Raw genomic sequence first — 23,338 nt, 5'->3', positions numbered from 1 at the left:
AAAAGCATTTGACACACTACCACATCCATTCATGATGCAAACTCTCAACAAAGTAGGCTTAGAGGGAACATGCCTCAACATAATAAACACCTTACATGAAAAAACCTACAGTGAACATCATACTCAATGGGGAAAAACTGAGAGCTTTTCCCCGAAGATCAGGAATAAGGTAAGGATGTCCACTCTCATAACTTTTATACAACATAGTACTCAAACTCCTAGCCATGGCAAAGAGACAACAAAAAGAAATCAAAGGCATCAAAATTGGTAATGAAGAAGTAAAACTTTCCCTATTTGCAGATGACATGATACTTTATACAGAAAACCTGAAAACTCCCCCAAAAAACTACTAGAACTGATAAACAAATTCAGTAAGTTCACAGGATACAAAATCAACGTGCGGAAATTGGTTGCATTTCTATACACTAATGATGAAGCAGCAGAAAGAGAAATTAAGAAAACTATCCCATTTTATAATTGCACCAAAAATAATAAAATACCTAGGAATAAACTTAACCAAAGAGGTGGAACACTTGCACTCTGAAAGCTATAGAACATTGATGAAAGAAATCGAAGATGACACAGAATGTTGCCTTTTATTCTTCACTTTTGTCCTATCTTCTGTTACCATCACATGAGTGAAAGGTAATTGCCACAGCTGAAGGGCTTTTAGCTTTCTCAATAAGGCAAGGATAATAGAATACTATGACAGACAAGTTTTTTTACAAAACTAAATATGGAAAAGCTAGCCACAGTGGGGAAATGGGAAATGCAATTTCCCTTTCCCACATTTTCTTTTCCATTACTTTACCCACATATGCATCCACATATTGGTTTGTTTACTTTGGCTTAGGCTCCAGATTAAATTGATTAAATGTAGTAAGTTTAAGTATTACATCCCCGAATCAGGCACACTATTCTACCATGGCCGCACACAGCCATATTCCCGCCTGTGTTGTGGTAAATCAGTGTGCGTCCCCAAAGGGTGGTTATGAGATGATGGAAAGATTCCCACAGACACCAAGGATATTAGGTTTCTTTAATGGCAGAGGACATGCAAACTTCGAAGATGGTCATATAAAGCAGGCAATAACACAAACAGAAGCAAAACTTCCCAGGCCTCCACCACATCTCACAGGGAGACGCCCTGCTGTGGACCAACCACCCTCTTGGGGATAAGAATTTGCTAAGGATGAGACTCCTTTTCCATTCTCATGGAGATCTGATGCCTATCTGTTCTGGAAACCACCCAGCCTATGCCTGCCTGCACAACACCCCCAAATCCTTCCTAGGTATTTTACAGCAATGTTGGGAAAAGCAAAGGTCCTTTTTCCAGACGTATGCTCCTCCCAGACTGAGGCTTCTGGACAGTCTGAGGTGCATTCCTATAACTATCATTTCCAAAACATACCAGAGCCTCGAGTACTGTGGTTTCCGGAAGTGTCACAGGGGAAACCAACAAAAGAGGAATGATGCCATTTGGGAAAACCAGTTTGGTTGCCAAATACTTGGGGATGTGCTAAGAGGCAAGAGGCAGGCACAGTATTACTGACAGTTCAGGAGCTTTTGCAAAATACGACCAAGACCAATTTACTCTTCCTGCTTTTTTTTTTTCTCCTTAGTGAAATTCAAATAGGATCCCTGCCTTCTACAGTCATATTAGCTGCCCTTGTCTCCTGTTTCACTGAGAAATTTTAGGCCAACAGACATAAACTGTCTCAGCTTTCTTTTCCCTATGTGTCTATTTTCTACATTAGCTTCCCTTAAGAAGTAATAAGATACAGTGGCCAAGCATGAATTCTGAAACCAAACTACCTGACTATCCACCAGTTGTGTGATTTGGGGCAGTTACTCAACTGTACCTCCATTTTCTAATCTGGAAAAAGGGAGCAATAATAACTCATATCTCCGAAAGTTCTTGTGAGGAAGAAAGCCTACCATTTACCAAATATTTTGAAAGCATTCAGAACAGAGGCTGGCACAGAGTAAGTATACATCAGTGTTTGCTATCATTATTCCAATCTCAGAGAATTAAGAATCCTTCTTCTTTGGAGGTAAGCCACTGCCCCTGTACCCCTGATGCCATTCTCCTCATCTCCAACAAGAGCTGCCCCCGTGTCTTCTTCCCCTGTGTGCAAATCTCTAGCTCCCTCTCCTTAGCCTTTAAAGCTGTTTGTGTGCAGAGGAGTTATGGAAGGGTCCACAGAGAAGCTAAACTGAAGCTGGCCTTGAAGACCAAGTAAGAATTTGCTTCATGAAAAGGAAGGTACCAAGAGATTAGTAGGGGGTGGGAGGGCAGCTAGGGTGGGGTCTCAAGCAAAGGAAACAGCTCTAGCTAAGAGCCTTGACATGCATGGGGTGCTTAAGGAGTTGTTCAGGGTGCTCTTGGTGTTGAACAAGTGGATGAGTTCCTCAAGGTGTCTCTAAGGCAGAATCACAACCTCAAAAGCCTACAGAACCAGGAAGGGGAAATGAATGAGTCAAGTAAGCTGGTTAGGAAAATCAGGAATGGAGGAGGTCTTGGCCTGAGCTCTCACCTCAGCTCTCACTTGGTCTCACCTCGCAGAGGCTGTGACAGGGGCCTAAGTACAGGGAGTATTTCAGGAGACGTTCCCAAGGACTGAGTGTGAGGAATCACAAAGAGTGGATGGAACAAGGCGAGAAAGCCAATATTGCTGAGGAAAACAGAGACTCTTGTCCACCGGGGACTCTGGAGGAACTATATAGAATTACTATGTAGAACACACTTCGGGATTACTCACCTGAGACATAAAAGTGTGATGCACTTATCAACTGGCTCTTGATCCTTACTCAAAAGCTGCCCATAGGGCATTAACCCTTTCACACCTGTATCACAGAGATGAGTGACTTCTGCCTGGCTCTCAGCCTGCAGAAGAGATGTTGTGTGTCTTATTTAACCCATGTGTTATACGAGCTGTGCATTTATTCCCCCAGGAAACAGCTTAAAATCATACTCTAGAGAATTAAAACAAATAACCAAAGTTGGAGTTCATTGCTGGGTCAGAATTATATTTTAAAGGATACATCCTGTTTTAGATGGACAAAACTGTAAAGCCAAAGTCTTTCCTGGGGGTGTGAGATGTGCCTCTACTCTTGCTTCCCAACTCCCTTTCCTCAGGTGCCAGAGGCTCACCCCATCAGCAGCCTGGGGGATTTTCATGGTGAGGCTGTTCTTCCTCTGTTCCCTTCTTCCGCCTCTGCAGGAGCATTGATGAATTTTGTTCCGAAGGAATTCTCTGATTGCTGACAGGATAACATCCCGCCAACGGGTCTGTGTTTCCAGCAGGGGCCTTAGAAACATTACATTCATCGTGTTCTGCAGATGAATGCTGCCAGAATGGCTGTTGCCTAATGCCACTGTGCATTTCACCAACATACCCTCCTGCCAAGTCTCTCTTAGTGGACGGAAGAAAGGGAATGAGCAGCTTCATATTTCTTTGCATGTGATCACCGTTTTACCACTTGGTAGCTGGCAAGCAAAACAGGATTTCATCTCTGGGCTCAAGGACTTTACAAAGTCACTCTCAGTTAGGAAAACTATGGCCCGTGCTAGATTTCAGGAGAGACCTGTATTTTCCCTCATAACTGCCCTATTGCAGGCAGTTGCTGCTTTGGAACTCATGGACTAATGGGCCAAAGAACAAAAGGCAAGCATGTGAGGAAGGGGCATATATCCAAATAAAATCTTGCCATCACACAATTTTGCCTAAAAACTTTCACTGGTTCCTCAGTGCCAAAAATTTCAATTCTATTATAGAATTAAATCAAAGCCTTCTTAAAGCAGAAGCCACAAACCAGCAGCCTAGCACTGAATTTGTATTGCAGATATGTTTTGTTTGGCCCCAACGTGTTTTAGAAAAATTAGAATTTCCAAGAGACCAAGGTCAAGGGACTTAACATAAAAATTTGGATTTCTGTTCATATTGGCTGGCATTTCTGTATGAGGTTAAATAAATATTCAAGTAGAGGGCATAGAAATTCTTCTCCATAAATTACAAGACAACATATTTAGAAATACATAGGAAAAGGTTTGGAAGGATAAGCATTGTGCTAAAAATACCAGTTACTCTAGGAAGGAAAAAGTAGGATTGGGGAAATGAGGAGTTGAAGGAGTATTTCCCCTTTTCAAAAGTGTTGAATATTAGATAGTGAAAATGTGTGTAGGTCTACTTATGTGATTGAACATGAATTTAAGTAATGGAAATAAAGAATTTCCTATCTCTGAGAAGGTTCTTTCAGGTCACGTAAATACACTTTGAAGTAGCCAATCCAGTTGCGATTAAAGTGCTCTGTCCTTCAACTTATTCACAAAAATGCAGAGGGACTGGATAGATGAATAATTAGCCCCAAGACTCCCCAGGAATTTTCCCAGTTTTGACCACAACGATGTACAGAAAAGCTCACATCACTCAATGGACAAAGTCCTGAGTTCTCTTCCTTGAGGAATCTGTTGCCGTGTGCACACCCTGACCACGGTCGGTGGAGGGCTGCTTCCTTCTGGAAGCACCCCAGGCTGGATATTGAGCAAGGAGTGCTGCAGGGTCTGTCTGGGCACAAAGCAGGGGGGTTCACCGCCCTGTGGTGCATTCTTCCTCCTTACTCACATGTTCTGGCTTTTTGATAAACTGCACTATCCCAGTCAAAATCTCAAGGTTTTCTTAAGTGGAAAGTAAATTTTCCAACAATATTAAGAGAAATAATATTAATGGAGTGCTTTTTAGGAGATTATCTGATATACAGTTGGTGTCTTACAAATATTTGTTAAGTAAATTAAACTCTGTCGACGAAAAGCTAATTGCACTTAAAATAGGACAAAGCATTTGCTCAAGTGTTTTGATATTTGCTGGATTAGAAATTCCATTATTAGGCACACCTGGGTGGCTCAGTGGCTTAATGGTCCGACTTCGGCTCAGGTCATGATCTCCAGTTCGTGGGTTTGAGCCCCATGGTAGGCTCTGTGCTGACAGCTCAGAGCCTGGAACCTGCTACAGATTCTGTGTCTCCCTCTCTTTCTGCCCTCCCCTTCTTGCACCCTGTCTCTCTCTGTCGCTCTTTCAAAAATAAATAAACATTAAGAAAATGCACAGTACGAGATCCTGACCTGAGCCAAAGTCGGACACTTAACCCACTCAGCCACCAGGTGCCCCTGGGATGGTGCATTTCTAATGAGCTCTTAGGTGATGTAGCAAGGATGTGGTTTGTGAGTCTTTCACAATAGGCCTGTAAAGATATGTAAAAAGCATTCACTGTAGGGGCGCGTGGGCGACTCAGTCAGTTAAACATCTTACTCTTTTTTTTTTTTTTTTAAATTTTTTTTTTTCAACGTTTATCTATTTTTGGGACAGAGAGAGACAGAGCATGAACGGGGGAGGGGCAGAGAGAGAGGGAGACACAGAATCGGAAACAGGCTCCAGGCTCTGAGCCATCAGCCCAGAGCCTGACGCGGGGCTCGAACTCACGGACCACCGCGAGATCGTGACCTGGCTGAAGTCAGACGCTTAACGGACTGCGCCACCCAGGTGCCCCACATCTTACTCTTGATTTCGGTTCAGGCAGGTCATGATCTTACAGTTCATGGTTCGTGGTTTTGAGCCCTGCATTGGACTCCTTGCTGACAGCGCAGGGCCTGCTTGGGATTCTCTGTCTCCCTCACACTCTGCCCCTCCTCTGCTTGTGTTCTCTCTCTCTCTCTCTCAAAATAAATAAGCTTAAAAAAAAAAAAAGCATTCAATGCAGTATTGTTTGTAATAAAGTAATACTGAAAGCCACCTAAAGGTCCATCAACAGGATGAATTAATTACAGTATATATGGGCAATGGAACACTATAGAGCACTTAAAATGGATAAACTATGGCTACATGTATCATCATAGATAAATCTCAGAATGTTGAGAAAAAAACAGAAAATACAAAGGTATTTGCACATTATGATGCCATTTACATTAATTTTGAAAGCATAAACAACAACACTGTATTCTTTATGGATAGATACGGTATTAACATAATATACATGAAAATAATAAATACCAGATTCAAGATTGTGGTTTATCTGGGAGGGACAAAGACCAGAACTGGAGAGAGGTGCACAGTAGGCTTCAACTGAAGCTATGTTTTATTCTCCTAAAAATACACAGAATATAGCAAAATGTTAGGATTTGATGGTGCTGGGGAGCTTGATGATGAGTGCCTGTATGTCTATTTCATTGTCTTCTCTACTTTGCATCTGTGAAATAATTTCTAATTTTTAAAAGTTTTTAATTAATGTATACCCTGGTTCAGAGCAACATTATTCACCATACCCTAAAGGTGAAGCAGCCCAAAAAGCCATCAACAGGTGAATAAACAAAATGTGGCAAGTACATATACTGGAATATCACTCAGCCTACAAAGGAAGAAAATGTTAACATACACCACCATATGAACCTTGAAAATATGCTAAATAAAATAAACCAGTCACGAAAGGACAAAGAGTGTATGATTCAACTTGTATGAGCTACCTAGAGTAGTCAAAGTCACAGAGAAAGAGAGTAAAATGGTGGTTGCCATGGGGCTGGAGAGAGGGAGAAATGGGTGTTATTGTTTAAAGGGTTATGGAGCTTTGGTGTGAGAAGATGAAAAAAGTTCATCTTTTTCTGAAACAGCTGGTGGTGATAATGTAAGACAGTGTGAATGTACTCAATGTCACTGAAAGGCAGACTTGAAAATGGTTAAAAATGATAAATTTTATATTATGTACATTTTACCACAACTTTTTTTAAAGTTTTTAATTTAAAAAATCGAGGGTCAAAGAAGAACCAGTAAAAGACATTTTGGAAATCATATGAGGGAATACCATGTAGTCAAAAAGAGTAAGATCCACATGTGCTGGTAAAGAATGATTGCCAAGGCACACTGGTCACCAGAAAAATGAAAATGTGTATGGAAGGCCACCATTCATATTGCATAGGAGATCTCTGGAAAATACCTAAGAAACTGGTAACTGCCATTGCCTCGTGAGAGGAAAACATGGCAGCATGAGTTCATGGGTGAATACTGGCCTTATCTATCCAAAAACCTCAACCGATTTTTTTTTTAAATAAATTTCAACGTTTATTTATTTTTGGGACAGAGAGAGACAGAGCATGAACGGGGGAGGGGCAGAGAGAGAGGGAGACACAGAATCGGAAACAGGCTCCAGGCTCTGAGCCATCAGCCCAGAGCCTGACGCGGGGCTCGAACTCAAGGACCGCGAGATCGTGACGTGGCTGAAGTCGGACGCCTAACCGACTGCACCACCCAGGCGCCCCTCAACCGATTTTTAAAGAAGATCAATTCTCTAAGTTCTCCATGCTACTAAGAGGACTAAAAATAAATAACTGGAAATCACACTTAATACCCCAATTCTGAGTAACTGAGGAGTCAAGTGACATGCCCGGGGGGACACAGGTGACAGAATTGGCACCGATTATCCTAGAATGCACTTTTTCTAAATGTTTGAAGTATTTAACGAGACTTTAAAAATGTCTACTTCTGTACTGCCAGCTTATTGAAGCAGAAAACATCATATTTTCCCCAAAATAAATTATGCTTGGGAAAAGTTTTTGTATTTTGCATTTTGTAGTTTAGTTTTTATATTGTCAGCATCATTTCCACATATATTGTAACATTTGCCCCTATATATAATTTTTATAATTTTAACAATCTCCTTTGGTAAGACATTTTTCTAGTCCTTTCCTTCCAATTTGAGGCTCTCATTGATCATTATTTCTATTTAGCTTCCGTATTGTTGTTTACCTATCCAAATATGCATGGATAATGGATTCTTTTAAAGCAAAATAGACATTTTTTAAATCACAAAAATCATACATACACACATATGTGCATTCTGATTCCCAATCCACCATTTTTCCCATTCTGCATACTTTAGCACCTAAAGTTATAAAAAGAATACAGCCCTTGTTATTTCCTAACATGATGTCTGCCCTTACATTATTTATGGATTAACAACTCTTCTCCTCCACTAGATGGTTTTTAGCCAAAGATCCTGCTCCCAAAGTAGTGTACCAATCACATTCAAACTGCTAAGATTTAGAGAGTCCACAGGGTGGCACTAGATACCTTTGGTCAAAGTCCATAACCCAGTAAGCTATTTCTAAAAAAACAGGGATAGAGAAGAGCCTCTGGCATTAGCAAAGATTAAAAATTAAAGCTACTATGAAAGACATCTTGTTCCTGTCTGGAGGGATGGCTGCCAGCCAAAGTATATTTGAAGCTCTAATTACATACTTAAAGACAACCAAAGTACCAAGCAGACGTTATAAACTCCTATGATGAAGCATATTTCTTCCAGTGGCAAATATCCATCTGTTCCTTTGAACGTATTTCATTATACATACATACAACATACTTCCGTACACCTCCTCCTAATACGCTTTTCTCTCTCTATCCATGAATCTCCACATCTTTCTCTCTTACACACACATACACACATGTATCTACACACCATGGAATGTACTTTTAAGTGATTTTTTTTTTTGGCAAAGATTCATAATCACATCCCTATTAAATATTTACAGTTCACAATTGTTGCCTGTCTTCATCTTTTTGTAGGTTTCTACTTTTCAACAGTTTGTGAATATCCCAGAAGTAGGAATAAAAGTTGGTGGATTAAGTTTCAACTCAGATGATAAAAATCTTAAAATTCATCACAAAAATACCTATTTCTGATCTCTTTACAATCTTATATTAATTTATAACAGACTGTGAAATTTCATTACTAGTCTTTTACATACAGGCAATTGTAAAGGATAACACCCAGCAATTGATCGTGAATAGATTTTCAGCAAATAAGCTTCAGAAATGTCTGAAGAAAGAAAAGCTGAAAAGCTCTAATGGTTAAAGACTCACTTTTTTGATGCCCATTATCATAGACTTCTTTTAAGTTAAAAATCTCTTAGAGATGATTTAATAAAATGTGCTGCCTTGAGTATTTTTACAACACACAGACAGATTCAATGTGATCTATTCACTTCATTCAGAAACATTTTTTTGTGCAGACACAAGAATTTTTCCCACGACAGTAAGTGTATGTGTCTTGCATCCTGATTAAACAAACCATAACAGCACCTTCCAGCCCTATAATCTACTTTTTAAAATGAGTATTTAAATTCAAAAGCACATTGCATATAGTAACCCAGAGTACTTAAATGACCATAGCTCAATATTTGCATATATAAGCTAATTATGAGTATTTTATATGTGAAACACTCGAAAGATTAATGGGTAGATCCCTTTTTACATTGTTTATTTTCAGAAGCAGTGATTATGGTCCTGCTAAGCCCAAAGTTCCTTAGAATTTGAAGAAAAGATAAATTTTAAAATACATCAATAAAATTAAGGACTTGCTCCAGGCTCAGGCTAACTCCAGTGATGTACAGAAGAAGTCGTGTGAGCAGCTAGGTCAATTCTACCGCAAGCCCAAGAGCTAACATACTCTGTATCAGTTCAAGAAGTCTGGCAGATCATATGCAGACTGATGAATGGGAAACCTAGTCATTGACCATCAGCATTGAAAATAACGCCTCAGTGCTGACAATGTACCTTTTCCCTGTGATCTCCAACTCATAACCAAACAATTTGCAGACAAGACTCAGAAACTGTTTTATTAAATTGAACACAAAATGCCTGTTATAATAATGTCAAGCTTTTATCAGAAATCAGTACAGAAGTGAGGATACACAGCCAAAATGAGCCATCAACATAAGCAGTGTAAATTTTAAATAACTTTTGGATTTCTATATTCGATATGCTAAAAAAAAAAAAAAAAACCAAAAGAGCAATTTCAATTTCACAATTCACAGTTGTGTAAAACCACAGTTGATTGGTTTTAATCCCATACTTTTGCCATTTTATGGCCCCAGAATGCAAAGATTTCCAAGTCAGTGACTGGCACTTAGCCCCAACAGCATACACAGATGTTAAACCCCTGAATGACATTTAGAAAAAATTTTAGGAAACAACCCCAATTTCATACAGTTCTGGCTGGCGCTTTTTAGCCATATCCTTTACTAGATATTGTTCTAGTGAAACAGCAAAAGCCAATTTTAAAAGTTTGCCATGCCATTAAATGAAGTGTTCTAAAGTCTCCCTTGGTTTTTTATGATTTTATTCTCTAATTTAAAACAATAACTACACTAAAATGCAACCTTAACAGTGAAAGCAAAATCAGTTTTGCTTCTGGATCTAGAGCATACATCCAAGACAGGCAACGTATTGCCCTAGCAGATGCATGGAATGCTTGAGAGCAGAATCAGACATGCTCTAGTAAGGCATTTCAAAGCAGACACACCATACCCAAACTAAATTATTATGGTCAGCTGAGGATACCACAAGGTGAACGCCAATGTACACAGAATTAACAAGAAATTCTTACAAAATGACACACTGATTTACAAAACCACAGAAAGGTGCTCAAGTACCAAAAGAAGGCAAAACAACGACCAGCCGCTCTAAAAGAGTTTTGTTCCAGTAAATGCCAGTTTTGCAGAGTAGAAATAAACTTCATGTGTGCTTTGCCCTAGGATATCACTCATCCTGACACATGGGGTTACTTTTCCTTAAAAAAATATATCATGTCGACAATATACATTGAATCAGTGATATAGAACATTTATTTTCACTAGTGAGGGGGTCACTTAAGCACTTACATAGAAAAAGGAGTGAGTCATGAAGGTTATTCAAATGCAAAAAGAAATCTCATAAAACCTTCATTATTAGTCAGTATTCAACAGTGAAGTGAGATTTTTAGTAATTACATTGGCTTAATGAGGAACATGACCATGAAAAAAATCTTTAAGTTCAAAGAATCGTAAAATGCCTAAAAACGAAAGTCTAACTAGTAAAAGTACATACTTTCATTTTAAGGTCCCCAAAGGAACGTTCAGTTATTTTGGAAGCCATGATTTGTATCATACAAGCACAAGAATAGGAATCAGGAATAGTCAAGTTTCAATTCTGACTTATTTGTTCAATCTTCATGACCTGGAGCAAGTCACTTAAATTCTTCAGATTTTATCCACAAAAAAATTTGGCATAAAAATAAAGGCATATGTCAAAAAACTTTTTTTCTAGACAGTACTAGAGTAAAGCTAAAGATGCTTACTAAGGCTTACAATTTCAACAACTAATTGTACAGTACAATCGTTTTTGATCCTGCTAATTATGGCTAGAGGAAGCATGGACAATTACAATTCTCAGGGAATTCAAAGTCCTTAAATAAGTTAATGGTTTCAACTTTCTAAACTACAAAATCTGTTCTTCTCAAGTTGTTTAAAACCACTAATCATCTACAGGTTTGACTTTCCTCCTCTCTACATTCTGGTGGAGCAGGTAAAAGTAATGACAGAGATGTAGTATCGTGGAGAAAAGCAGCAATAGATTAAAATGAGGTATACACTGATTTAATAAACCCCAATTGGTAATTTACAGTTTTTTTAAGAAGCTGCATAGTTCAGCAAAAATACATCATAGAAGAGGGGTAAAGAAAAAAGTTCTTATCATCGAATTTTAAAATGTGTGACAACTAAGCATTTAAAATGACCAACCCCTAAAAATGTCAGGTTGGAAAGGAACTGTCTTCCTTTATGCTACGCGCATATAAAACAGAAACCTAGAAAGCTAAAGTTCACAAGAGGAAAAAAAAAAAATGCATGTTATTTGGTTCAGGTTATCAACTTAATACACTGCTTTTTAAAAGATATTAATTTAAACAAGTAATAAACTCTAGTTAATGACACCTACGCTGAAGTGTGTAAGGGAAATGTACTGTCTGAAATTTACACTGAAATATGGATTTTAAAAAACTCCATGGATGGATGGATACAGGGATGGATGGACATGTGGTAATACAAACCTAGTAAAATGATGATGGTAGAATTTACTGGTGCATATATGGTAAAATTTTTTCAACTGCAATGTACATTTAACATTTTTCATAATAAAATGTTGAGGAAAATGTTAATATTTCTACAATAAAATTAATTTAGCAGTGTGTTTTAAAGACTCAAAGTACCCAGGCAATTTAGAATTTTAAATTAATTGAAGTAGGGAATTTTTGTTTTAAAAGTCCTCACCCCTGATTTGTGAAGATCCTTTCTTTAACATAGAGATGAATTAACACGATAAGTATTGTGGCAAGGGTAAGATAGTCTCTTCACACATCTCATTTGCAAGTAAATAATTCTCTCCTCTCTCCTGGATAGACATGTTGGGAAAAGACCACTGGAAAAAAGTTCTTCCAAACATCAATGTCAAGCCCTTTTCAACCCACCACACTACTATTCACTAAATATAAACGTAACACAGATTAAGGTGAAAAATAATCTGACTATTGCCAGCCTGGGATAACTGGATTTATTTTCAGGGGTATGGTTCCTGATCAATAATGTTAACAATTTTACTCAATATCAAATTGAAATTGCACTAAGCCAAAAAAAAAAAAAAAAAGACGTAGAACACAATTCACACAGACCTTTGCTATTCCAAGCTTCTGTTTTATGAACTGTGATTAATGGCAATAATTCTATCATCTCTTCTCTCTGTAAAATGCTAAAACTTGCTAAAGGCACTCATATTCTGGGCTTAACGGAGACAGGGTCACATGGGACCACAAACCAGTATTGTTTTTTTGGTAGCTACCCAGAAAGGGAGTTTACAAATGATCTTCCCATTCATAATGGGAAGAAAAGGTCAAAGAGCTATCAGTAGGAACGTCGTATGAGAAGCTATTTACACAGCTATTTGTCCATTCAGCTAGACCGATAGTAATAACTTACGATGGTAGAGGTCCACAACCCAAAAAAAAAAAAAAAAAAAAAAAAAAAAACAAAAGCAACAACAAAACACTATTATGTATGAAACTCCTGAACAATGATTTGGCTGTTAAAAAAAAAAAGTTGGCAAGGTGGAATATTTTTCAAGCATTTGTTCAAAAGCCTGCATTAAACTTTTGCCTATATTGACAAAATATTTCTATTTCTAAGGAAGCTTTATTGTTCTTAGTATATGCCTCACCAAGTTCTTCAAAGAGCACTTCCAGCCTACATCCTGATATTAAGGAAACAAAATAGGTTCCAAATATACCATCCCTAGACCTCTCTGTAGAGGATACTCCGCCTAACGGTTCACATGTCTCCCCTGACACAAGTAAGGCTCTTTTTTACACAGGTCACTGGGCAGTCCTCAAGCTGTCATTGCTCATGGTCCCAGCCAATTCAGGAGTGAAGAAATCCTAAATCCCACCGCTAATCTTTAGAATCTATCTACAGAGAAAGATTTAACCAAATATATATACATATGTTTATATATAAACATGAAATATATATTTCTCCATTTATCTTCATTGAAAGTGTAGATAGGTAGCTATAAGCAAGCATTATCAGTTCTATAGAACAGCTTTATAAAACAAGGTGGAAGATTTCATGCTTCCCTTTAGCATGTTTAAGTCAGAGGAACATAAGGATGATCTCAGACAGCCATGATTCTTCATTCAATCTCAGGGTTTCAAAAATCCTAAATGGTTTTCTAAGTTTACCAACTAATTACAAGGGGAAATAATGAGGGAGTTGGAGAAGTTACTTTTTCTAAATGAATGGTATAAAATATTATTCATCTTGCAGAATCCAGTGCAATAAGAGACAAGCAGACAAATGTAATAAAAAAACATGCACATATTTACAAGTTGCAGTACATAATATACAAAGACAAGACCAACAAAGTATTTTTCTGTTCAATGTGGAGTCAAAAGTATTACATGGCACACTCAATTTTGTAGCTTAACTTTTTGAAAAAAACACTTCAAAGGCATATGCAATCCAACCTTTTAATTGGAACATGGAATTTTTCCTTTACAACTTCTTGCCCTCAATATCTTAAGAGTTTCTAATTGTTATCTTCTAACATTGACTTTGAATGACAACTTACACAAAGATATTCACAGAGAAAAGAGACTTTGATGCTATGAGTTCTTGCAGATGATTACTGAAATCTATTTGTTTGACTCAAGATTTTCCACTGTTTAGGCCTCTGTCCATCCTTGTATACAGCATATAAAAAGATACTAACATGACTCCTGGGGAGCACAGGGTGCAAATTCTAAAGCACATTACAGAGCGGGAGTGGACTTCACAACATGAAACCAATGGAGATCACTTATCACTGCAGCAGGAACAACAGCCTTCTTCGACAGGGGAAAAAACACTGTCTACAGGGAATGTATGAATATGAGAAATTGTACCATGCAGAGATGTGTTTATTTAGGTATTTCCTTTCTGACAACCTCTGTCACCCTTTGTTTCACCTATGGAATATAGGAGAATATTGCAAGATAACAAGCCCAAAACAACCCACTGTCACAGAGATTTGTGGGTTTTTTTGTTTTTTGTTTTTTGGATGTGTATGTAACCTCTATAAATGATCGTGGAAGTTATCAACTTCCTACAGTTTGGAAATTAAGGAGCAAACTGAGTTATTGTAGGCAATATGGTATCTAAAGTGTCATATAAAACAAACACACAGCTCTTTTTTAGTGCAAACAAATAGAGCAAGTAAGAAATAACACTATAAATCTAACTTTTCTTTAAAGAAAATGCGTTTATGCATTCATAACATCCATTAAGGGCACTGGGAGACTGGAAACCTGAATGTGCAAGGCCAGGAAAACCATCAAGGCCTTTAAGTCCACTGCTCTTTGTACATATGTAATGAGATTGTTAAGTGGGGAGAGTGGGCGAAATCCTTCCTTTAATTTTATTTGTAAAGGAAAAATGGAAAATAGATAAATGCCACTTTTACAAACTGTAAATTCTTATTCACAATCCTTTACTGTTATCTGAAATAAGGATCCAATGAAATTTTCTCTATGGTATCACATAAACATATGTGTGTATATGTATATAAATATATATACACATATATGTGTGTGTGTGTACATATACATACACACACACACACACACAGAGACATAAAGAGAAAGAGGGAAAAATGAGATTTTTAAATAATTATAGAACCAAGTGGCCAGCACTGTTATATTAAAATCTACCAAAAAATTCTACTTAGCAGCAAAATGTTGACCTACTGACCAATGAAATAAGCTCTAAATTGCCCTAAACAAATTAATTATATAAAAGGATTATACTATGAGTCACAAGTCTAGATAGAATCTCAGTAACATTATTTCATTCTTCTATTTTGGGGAGAAAAAAAATTACTAAACAATTCTATTTTTCAAAAAACCACTTCAACCGAAGGGCAACTTGATACTGAACTAGAGGTTAATCCCAAAACTGAATTTTAAATACATATCTAGATTGCTCAAAAACTGTTCATAAGTATTAAAGGAAAAGAATGACAATGATAATTTCCTTCTCCTCATCTCTTTGCTTATAGAATTCCCAAGGGAAAAAGGAGTTTCATTTTTAATGAGTAATGTAAGCAATCAAATGTGAATTGACCATAGTGCAAAGATATTACTCAATATAAACTTCCTGGTGAATGTGGCCTTTCAAAAGAACTATGGATGAGCACCAGTCTTATCCATGTAACTATAGTAAGTAGATAAAATACAAGTAATGAAAGTTCATAGGGTACTCCATTAGTTAATCTAGCCATACACTAGAGCTTCTTATTTTGAAAACAAGAAAACAAATAATACTGTTGTAATTATCAGATACCAAAGTACTCCATAATGTATTTCTATTATCTTTTAGAAAGCTAAATTATAAAGAAACCAAAGTTCACGTATTTTACTATTGGAAATGATGCTACTAAAATTTGATTAACTTTTTTTAAATTCCTCTCTATTTATGAAACAGTAAGGTAGTAGTATTTTCTCAGGACGGCCAACAAACTGGCGAGACAGGAAAGAATGTACAATGTAAGGATCAGTTTATCAAAAAAGTCTGCCAAAACAAATGTCAAGAGAACTGAATTTAGGATCAAGACCATCATACAAGTACATGTTATTATCAGTGAATAGCTCTAAAACCATCCGAAAAATATCTTTGTAAAAAATAGCATATCTATCTTACACTCACTGGATATTGGAACGGGGGGCTTGGAAAGCCCATAATATGGCTGGGGCATGAGAATGAGCTTATTTTACAAGCTAATTCAACCAGGACGGGGAGGGGCAGGGGAGGGGAAAGGAAGAAGGTGGCATTTAAATGAATGAAATCAATGACTGGAAATGAAATTTCACCATTTGGAAGTCTACAAGCACATTGGAAGTGTATGAATCCATGAAAATCTGCATTTCAATAATGGGAAGACATGATAATGGGAAAACATGTCCTGGGAAAGACCCTAATGCAGTTTACAATAATAGTATATCCTACTGCCAAGGCATTGCATTGAGGTGGTTCCAAAGAAGCCTTGGGAAACCAAAATCTCTGCTTACCTGTTGTCACCGTTATCTGAAGAACTCAAGAATATTCTTAACAGTACATAAAACTAAAATTGCAAAAGAAGGTGAAATTTTCAAATAGTTAAAGCTCTAAGTGATCAGGCTACTAGTTGACCAGAACTCGGTCAAGATAAAAAGTTATTTCTCATGGGGTAGGTAGGTCACATGCTCTAAGTAGCTCAACACAACTGACCTGAAAACGCATCGTGACCTAAGAAGCACATTCTTTACCTTCCCCAGTTTTGACATCTCACGGTACCACTGCAGGTTACATATATTAACATTAAGCAGAGGAATGTACTTATATCAAAAGGACCACAAAAGCAGGGCATGTCGACAGAAGGCAAAACACCAGGCAGGCAAAGCTGCTCTCTCTGAATGTAACAAGCACTATACATATCCCAGGTTCTCCATCTCGTTCCTGTACCGCTGCTCAGACACCTTGCTTTTATGTTGCTTGCTCTCTAAATGCTGCCGGAACTCCATCTCTTCGCCAGCCCCGACATTACACATGGAGCAGTAAAACCGGCCACTTGGAGTCACACACATGGCCAGATCACGGGGGATTCTCTGCCGAGAGCGGGGATTGAAGTAAGGACCTGCTAAAGCAAGAGATGAAAGTAGTGTAGTCACTTCCAAATATTTACTCAATAAATGATGGCAGCCTGGCTGATTATCACTGTAATTTGTCACTCTAAGTTCAAATTATAAAATTCACTGAACTCCCAGCTTTAAAAGAATGCAAAATTCCCAGATTTTCTTAAATTACAATTTTATACAGGTGCAATCTAAAAAGCTAAAATGATTCCTCCAACTATCATCAGAAAGGTTACCGTAGAGCCAAACCCAAGCTCAAAATGGCAATGTCGCTAAAAAGTAAATAAAATTTTAAAAACTGTCTAACTTCCAAACATTACATGGAAACTTTTGTGATTATGCTAACTCATTAATTCAAAACTTCAACTTCTAAGAATTATCCTAAGAAAATACTGAGAATTTTTGCACGGAGATTTGTCAACAAGGACATTATTTATGACCAGTGTTCATATAAGTTTTTATCAGAGGATGTGGGGAAAGGAGAGATCAAACACATGATTTGAACAATTACGGTAATGGATACAATGAAAATCCATGCAGTCACTGTAAGTAACGAACACTCTTTGATTACATGGAAACGTAATTATAATATGCTACTAAGTGAAACAAGAATATCACAAAATATAATCGCATTTCTATTTTAAAGAAGTATACAGACAGATGGGAATGACATACAAAAACGTGGGTGGGATTACTAATAATTTTATTTTCTTCTTTTTACATAACTGACTTCTTTTTTTTTAAACTATGTTAAATTGAATTTATTAGCCTGTGCATTCAAAAAAAGGTAATCTAGGGGCTTCTGGGTGGCTCAGTCAGCTGAGCATCTGACTCTTGGTATCAACTCAGGTCATGACCCCAGGGTCGCGGGATTGAGCCCTGCATCAGGCTCTCCATTGAGCATGAAGCCTGTTTGGGATTCTCTCTCTCTGTCCCTCAACTCAGCTTACACTCATACTCTCTCCCTTTCTCAAAAAGAAAAAAGTTAATCTATAATTATGTAAATAAATTCTTTAGAATTCAAAATATGCAATGTGACGTATTTATAGGTAAACCAAATTATAACTAATGTATTTTAAGTTGGGGAGGTTGTTTTTTTGTTTGTTTTTTGTTTGTTTTTTGAGAGAGAGAGACAGAGTGCAAATGGGGAGAGGGGCAGAGAGAGAGGGAGACACAGAATCTGAAGCAGGCTCCAGGCTCCAGAGCTGTCAGCACAGAGCCCACGGTGGGGCTCAAACTCACAAACCGTGAGATCATGACCTGAGCCAAAGTTGGATGCTTAACCAACTGTGCCACCCACGCGCTCCTTGGGAGGGTTGTTTGTTTTTATTGAAGTATACCTGACACATCATGTTACCTTAGTTTCAGGTGTACAACATAGTGATTCGACAATTCTATACATTATGCGATGCTCACCACCAGTGTAGCTGCCATCTGTTACCATACAACACTATTATAATACCATTGACTATATTTCCTATGCTATACCTATTATCCTCTGACTTATTCATTCCATAACTGGAAGGCTGTGTCTCCCACTCCCCTTCACCATTTTGCCCAAGCCGCCCTCCCCTCCCCTACTAACTATTTGTTCTCTATATTTACTTAGCATAATACCCTCTAGGTCCATCCATGTTGTTGCAAAGAGCAAGATCTCATCCTTTTTTATGATTAATATTCCATAGTGTGTGTGTGTGTGTGTGTGTGTGTGTGTGCACGCACATGCATGTACACACCACATCTTTATCCATTCATATACTAATGGATACTTGGGTTGCCTCCATATTTTGGCTATTGCAAATAATGCTGCAATAAACAGGGGTACATATATCTTTTCAAAATAGTGTTTTTGGGGGTGCCTGGGTGGCTCAGTTGGTTAAGTATCCAACTTCAGCTCAGGTGATGATCTCGCAGCTGGTGAGTTCAAGCCCCACATCATGCTCTGTGCTAACAGCTCAGAGCCAGGAGCCTGCCTGCAATTCTGTCTCCCTCTCTCTCTGCCCTTCCCCCATTCGCGCTCTGTCTCTCTCTCTCCCTGTCTCTCTCAAAAATAAATAAACATTTTTAAAAAATAGTGTTTTTGTTTTCTTTGGGTCAATACTCAGTTATGTAACTGACTTAAGTTGGACCACTGCTTATTAATTTTCTGCTTTTCTTTTCTACTGTAAGAAATACTTAAGACTTTTCTCAAGATATTATTTTCACTGAATCCTACAGTTTAATATATTTTTATTACTGTTTGATTTTAAGAATTTTTAATTTCCAGTACGATTACTTCTTTGATCCATGAGTCATTTAGAAGTATTTTAAAATTTCCAAACGGAAATTTCATAACATTTTTTTAAATGTATTTTTTGATATTGACCTCTCATTTAATTGTATTCTGGCCAGAGAATGTAGTCTAAACTGCCATCTGTCCTAAAGTTTATTTTATCTAATTTTTAATTTTTTTAAATGTTTACTTATGAGAGAGAGAGAGAGAAACACAGAGTGCAAGCAAGGGAGGGGCAGAGACAGAAGAAGATACAGAATCTGAAGCAGGCTCCAGGCTCCGAGCTGTCAGCATAGAGCCTGACGCAGGGCTGAAACTCACGAGCTGTGAGATCATGACCTGAGCCGAAGTCGGATGCTTAACTGATGGAGCCACCCAGGCACCCTACTTTATCTAAAATCAATACAGCTATCTCAGCTTCCTTTCAGCTGAATTTTTTATCTAATCTTATAACACTTGTCTTTAAACTGGGACCTCAGTAAATTTACACCTACTATAATTACTGACATATATCTGAACTTCTATTAATCCTATTACATTGTGCTTTCTATATGTCCCTTTTTTCTATGCTTCTCTTGCCTTTCCAACTAACTTTTTTTTTGTTTTTTTGTTTGATTTACTGTTCACGTGAATTACCTCTGCTGATATGTGTGTGCACTGGAGGCTGTGATGGGGAGAGAATGAAGGACTATTCAGTTCAACTCTCCCTACTGGAGATAATCAGAAAATGCAGACAACATTCCTCTAAAGTGGCAGTTCTAAACTGAAGGTGTATATGAGAATCACTGAGGAAGCATTTTTAAACCACACATATATCTGGGTCTCACTCCCAATTTACTGACTGAAAATCTCTAAGTCATGGTTCAGGCATGTGTATTTTGTAAAAATTCCCCCAATAAATCTGATTCACCACCCTACTTAAAAGCCACTGCTATAATCTTTGTTTATTTTCCCCCCAAAATGAAGATTTAACGTTGTACAAGTTTAAACCAAACAGCCCATTTTTATAATGCATTTTACATTTCTCAGCAGGCAAACACCAGGAGCAGTATAAAGGACTATGATCAGAGACCTTAAAATAAAAATAAATAGGGGCGCCTGGGTGGCGCAGTCGGTTAAGCGTCCGACTTCAGCCAGGTCACGATCTCGCGGTCCGTGAGTTCGAGCCCCGCGTCGGGCTCTGGGCTGATGGCTCAGAGCCTGGAGCCTGTTTCCGATTCTGTGTCTCCCTCTCTCTCTGCCCCTCCCCCGTTTATGCTCTGTCTCTCTCTGTCCCAAAAATAAATAAAAAATGTTGAAAAAAAAATTTAAAAAAAAATAAATAAAATAAATAAATAAATAATATACCTCAGCATAAATGAATGAATGAATTAATGAATGAATAAATAAATAAATAAATAAATGCATGCTTGGAAATAAATGCCAACTTGAAAAGCCACTAGACAAATTGAACAAAACAATTAGCTAGCCCCAAATTCTCAGGACTACCTATTCCCATTAAAGGAAATAAAAATAAAGAAGACCATCTGCAGAATGTAGCCAAGGTATGTGGAAATCCACAGGATACCTGAATTATTCTGTACCGTATACATATTCCTCCTATGAGGCATCATCTTATACTCATTCCCTTCTTTCCGGGTCCGCCGCTGACCCGCCTCTGAGGATTCCCTGGAGAAAAGAAATTTTAAAAGAGTGAGACTTCTAAACAAGGATCCCTTTCAACTCTTTTTCTCTAGACAGTCAGTCTTACACAACACTTTGGCCTCAGAGAAAGTGGCAATACCTACGAGAATGAGTTACTCTGAGCTTCCGCCAGCCGCAGCCTCTTGGCATGATTCTTCCCTTGATAGTGAGCCTGAGCCACAGCCGGAGAACTAAAGGAGGCATCACAGAGCTTACAGTAATCGTTCTCTGTGGCCAGGATCACTCTGCCTCCCGGCTTAAAGGAGCCCATCTGACATCAAAGACACAAGAGACAAAGTTAAAAAAAAAAAAAATGTGACGTTTATTCCCTTCTTTCCTTCAAAGTTCCCTCTAAGTGTTGAAAGATAACCAAAGGTTATGGCCACAGCATTTGGCTTTATAAGGAAAGGACATAATTCATTCCAGAAAAAAAAGCAACAACAACAGAAAGAAAAAAAAATGTTGAGAGACAATGTGGTTTTGTATTACAATCACCTATGTACCGAACTGGTTAATGGCTTGTTGCTATCTCCATGGAGAAATTTTTTAAAAGAAGCATAGAAGATTCAGGGCAGTACAGGTAAGGCCTAATATCACATTATCAGAAAGGTAAAGTCCATCCAGAATCCATCAGCAAGCCTTTAATGAATGCCTACTGCTTTTAGGGCTTGCTACCTAATGCAGAAGGGATATACAGACATATATTTACAAATGAGCCCCTCTCCCAAAGAGTCTAAAAATTAGCTACAGATGTAGCTGGGGCAAAATAACCAACAGATTCAGACAACTGTATTCAGCTGAGAAACGAGTTATGAGAAACCTAACACAGTGCCTGGAAGATAGTATCGACTCAATAAATACAGTTAACAAAAAAAGACAAACTAGATTTTGGCTAGAGGAGAATAAAATACATAATAAGGAGCCTGGAAAGCATATCGTATTAGGACCAACTGAGGGAAACAGTATTGTTTCATCTGGTCAGAAAGATTTTCTGGGGACAGGATAGCTGTCTCCAAAAGTCACAAAGGGCTAGGCTGTGAAAGAAGGTGATGGCTGTTTGCTCAGGAGGCAGACACCAGCTGAAAACAGTCCCCAGCCAGGAGTGACCATCTCGTTCCAGAACAGCCTTGAGGAATAAGGGCCCTGTAAACTGCTCAGCCTGAAAATCTGTCTGGGTATTTTCCTGTCCTTTGACTCTGTTTTTACCTTCTCTCATTTACCCCACAAACTCGTGAGGATGGAAAGATAGCTGGAATGGCTGTCCACACTTTAAATACTGGAAAACTGATGTTCAGACAAGAAAAATTATGCTGTCACGGTTAGTAGAGGTCCAAGGTCAAAAGAAATTCTTGTTCCACCAATTCACAAAACATGTAATGCCATGGACAAGTTACTTAGCTTACCTGAGCTTCTAATAAATGTCCAGCTGAGACAAATGTTGCTGGCCCACGGATTACACGCCCACTAATAAGAACAATACCTCTACGTTCTTGGAAGCACTAAATGCAATCAGGGCCCAGGACTAGAATGAGGCAAGACAAGCATTTGCCATGGGCATGAAATTTAAAGGTGTATCAAAAAACTCAGCCATCAAGATAAATAATATTTTAACGGAATATTCTTACAAATCAAACCTGATGCCAAAAGAAATCAATGTAAACAAAGTATCAAAATTTTAAATACAGACAGGATCAGGAATAGCGCCATGCCAAGCCATATGGCAGCCAAGGCAGAAGGAAAATCAGTAATACCTACCCCGTCTTTAAGTTGTTGACATTTTGTTTACTACTGATTTTTTCAAATTAATTTTGGATTTTTACAATATGACATTAAAATATTTATCTTGATAACTGAATGTTTTGGCTCCCTCTTAATTTTTGTGCCTAAGTCAAGTACATCCCTGACCTCATCTTAGTCCCAGTGCTGAATGAAGTGACGCATGAAAAGTGCTTAGCAGAGTGCCTGGCATAGTAAGTGCTCAATTAGAGTTATTATTATCTATGACCATGTATTGTTCTACGGACAAAGACAGATGAAGGAATACAATCCATATTTCAGAGACTGTTACCGAGTACAGGATTTCTTGCCTCATACACCTGCTTTACCTACCAAAGAGTGAAAGAACTTGGCTCACCAGTATGTGTCATTACACCAAAGTCCAGATAAAGTTTATACAGGCTCTCGCCATAGAGGTAAGAAAGCGGTAATCTGAGAAAACTGACCTTGCTGCAAGGCAAATAGGAAGTCAGGGGGATTAACTGTAATAAAGATATAAGTGTTTAAGAACCTCTCTTTTCATTCAGAGCTTAGCCTAGACATTCAGAGTTA

The 23,338-nt window shown here is 38.0% G+C and overlaps 1 protein-coding gene across 2 annotated transcripts in view; it reads right to left on the bottom strand.

Moving 5' to 3' along the window:
- Window positions 1-9,634: 9,634 nt before the first annotated feature.
- ZMAT3 (zinc finger matrin-type 3) overlaps window positions 9,635-23,338 on the bottom strand; it is a 33,274-nt gene continuing 19,570 nt past the window's right edge. The window contains exons 4-6 of one of the 2 annotated variants that reach the window (XM_043594870.1): window positions 21,115-21,281; window positions 20,895-20,995; window positions 9,635-17,057 (exon numbers count right to left, since the gene is read on the bottom strand). In XM_043594870.1, the coding sequence (XP_043450805.1) occupies window positions 16,849-17,057; window positions 20,895-20,995; window positions 21,115-21,281 (477 nt within the window). In that variant the 3' untranslated portion in view covers window positions 9,635-16,848. Of the gene's footprint in view, window positions 17,061-20,894; window positions 20,996-21,114; window positions 21,282-23,338 lie in introns of both variants that reach the window. The other variant, XM_043594868.1, reaches the window with a different exon arrangement.

This window comes from Prionailurus bengalensis, chromosome C2, assembly GCF_016509475.1.
Source record: "Prionailurus bengalensis isolate Pbe53 chromosome C2, Fcat_Pben_1.1_paternal_pri, whole genome shotgun sequence".
NCBI lineage: Eukaryota > Metazoa > Chordata > Mammalia > Carnivora > Felidae > Prionailurus > Prionailurus bengalensis.
This window is presented reverse-complemented; position numbering and strand designations above follow the sequence as displayed.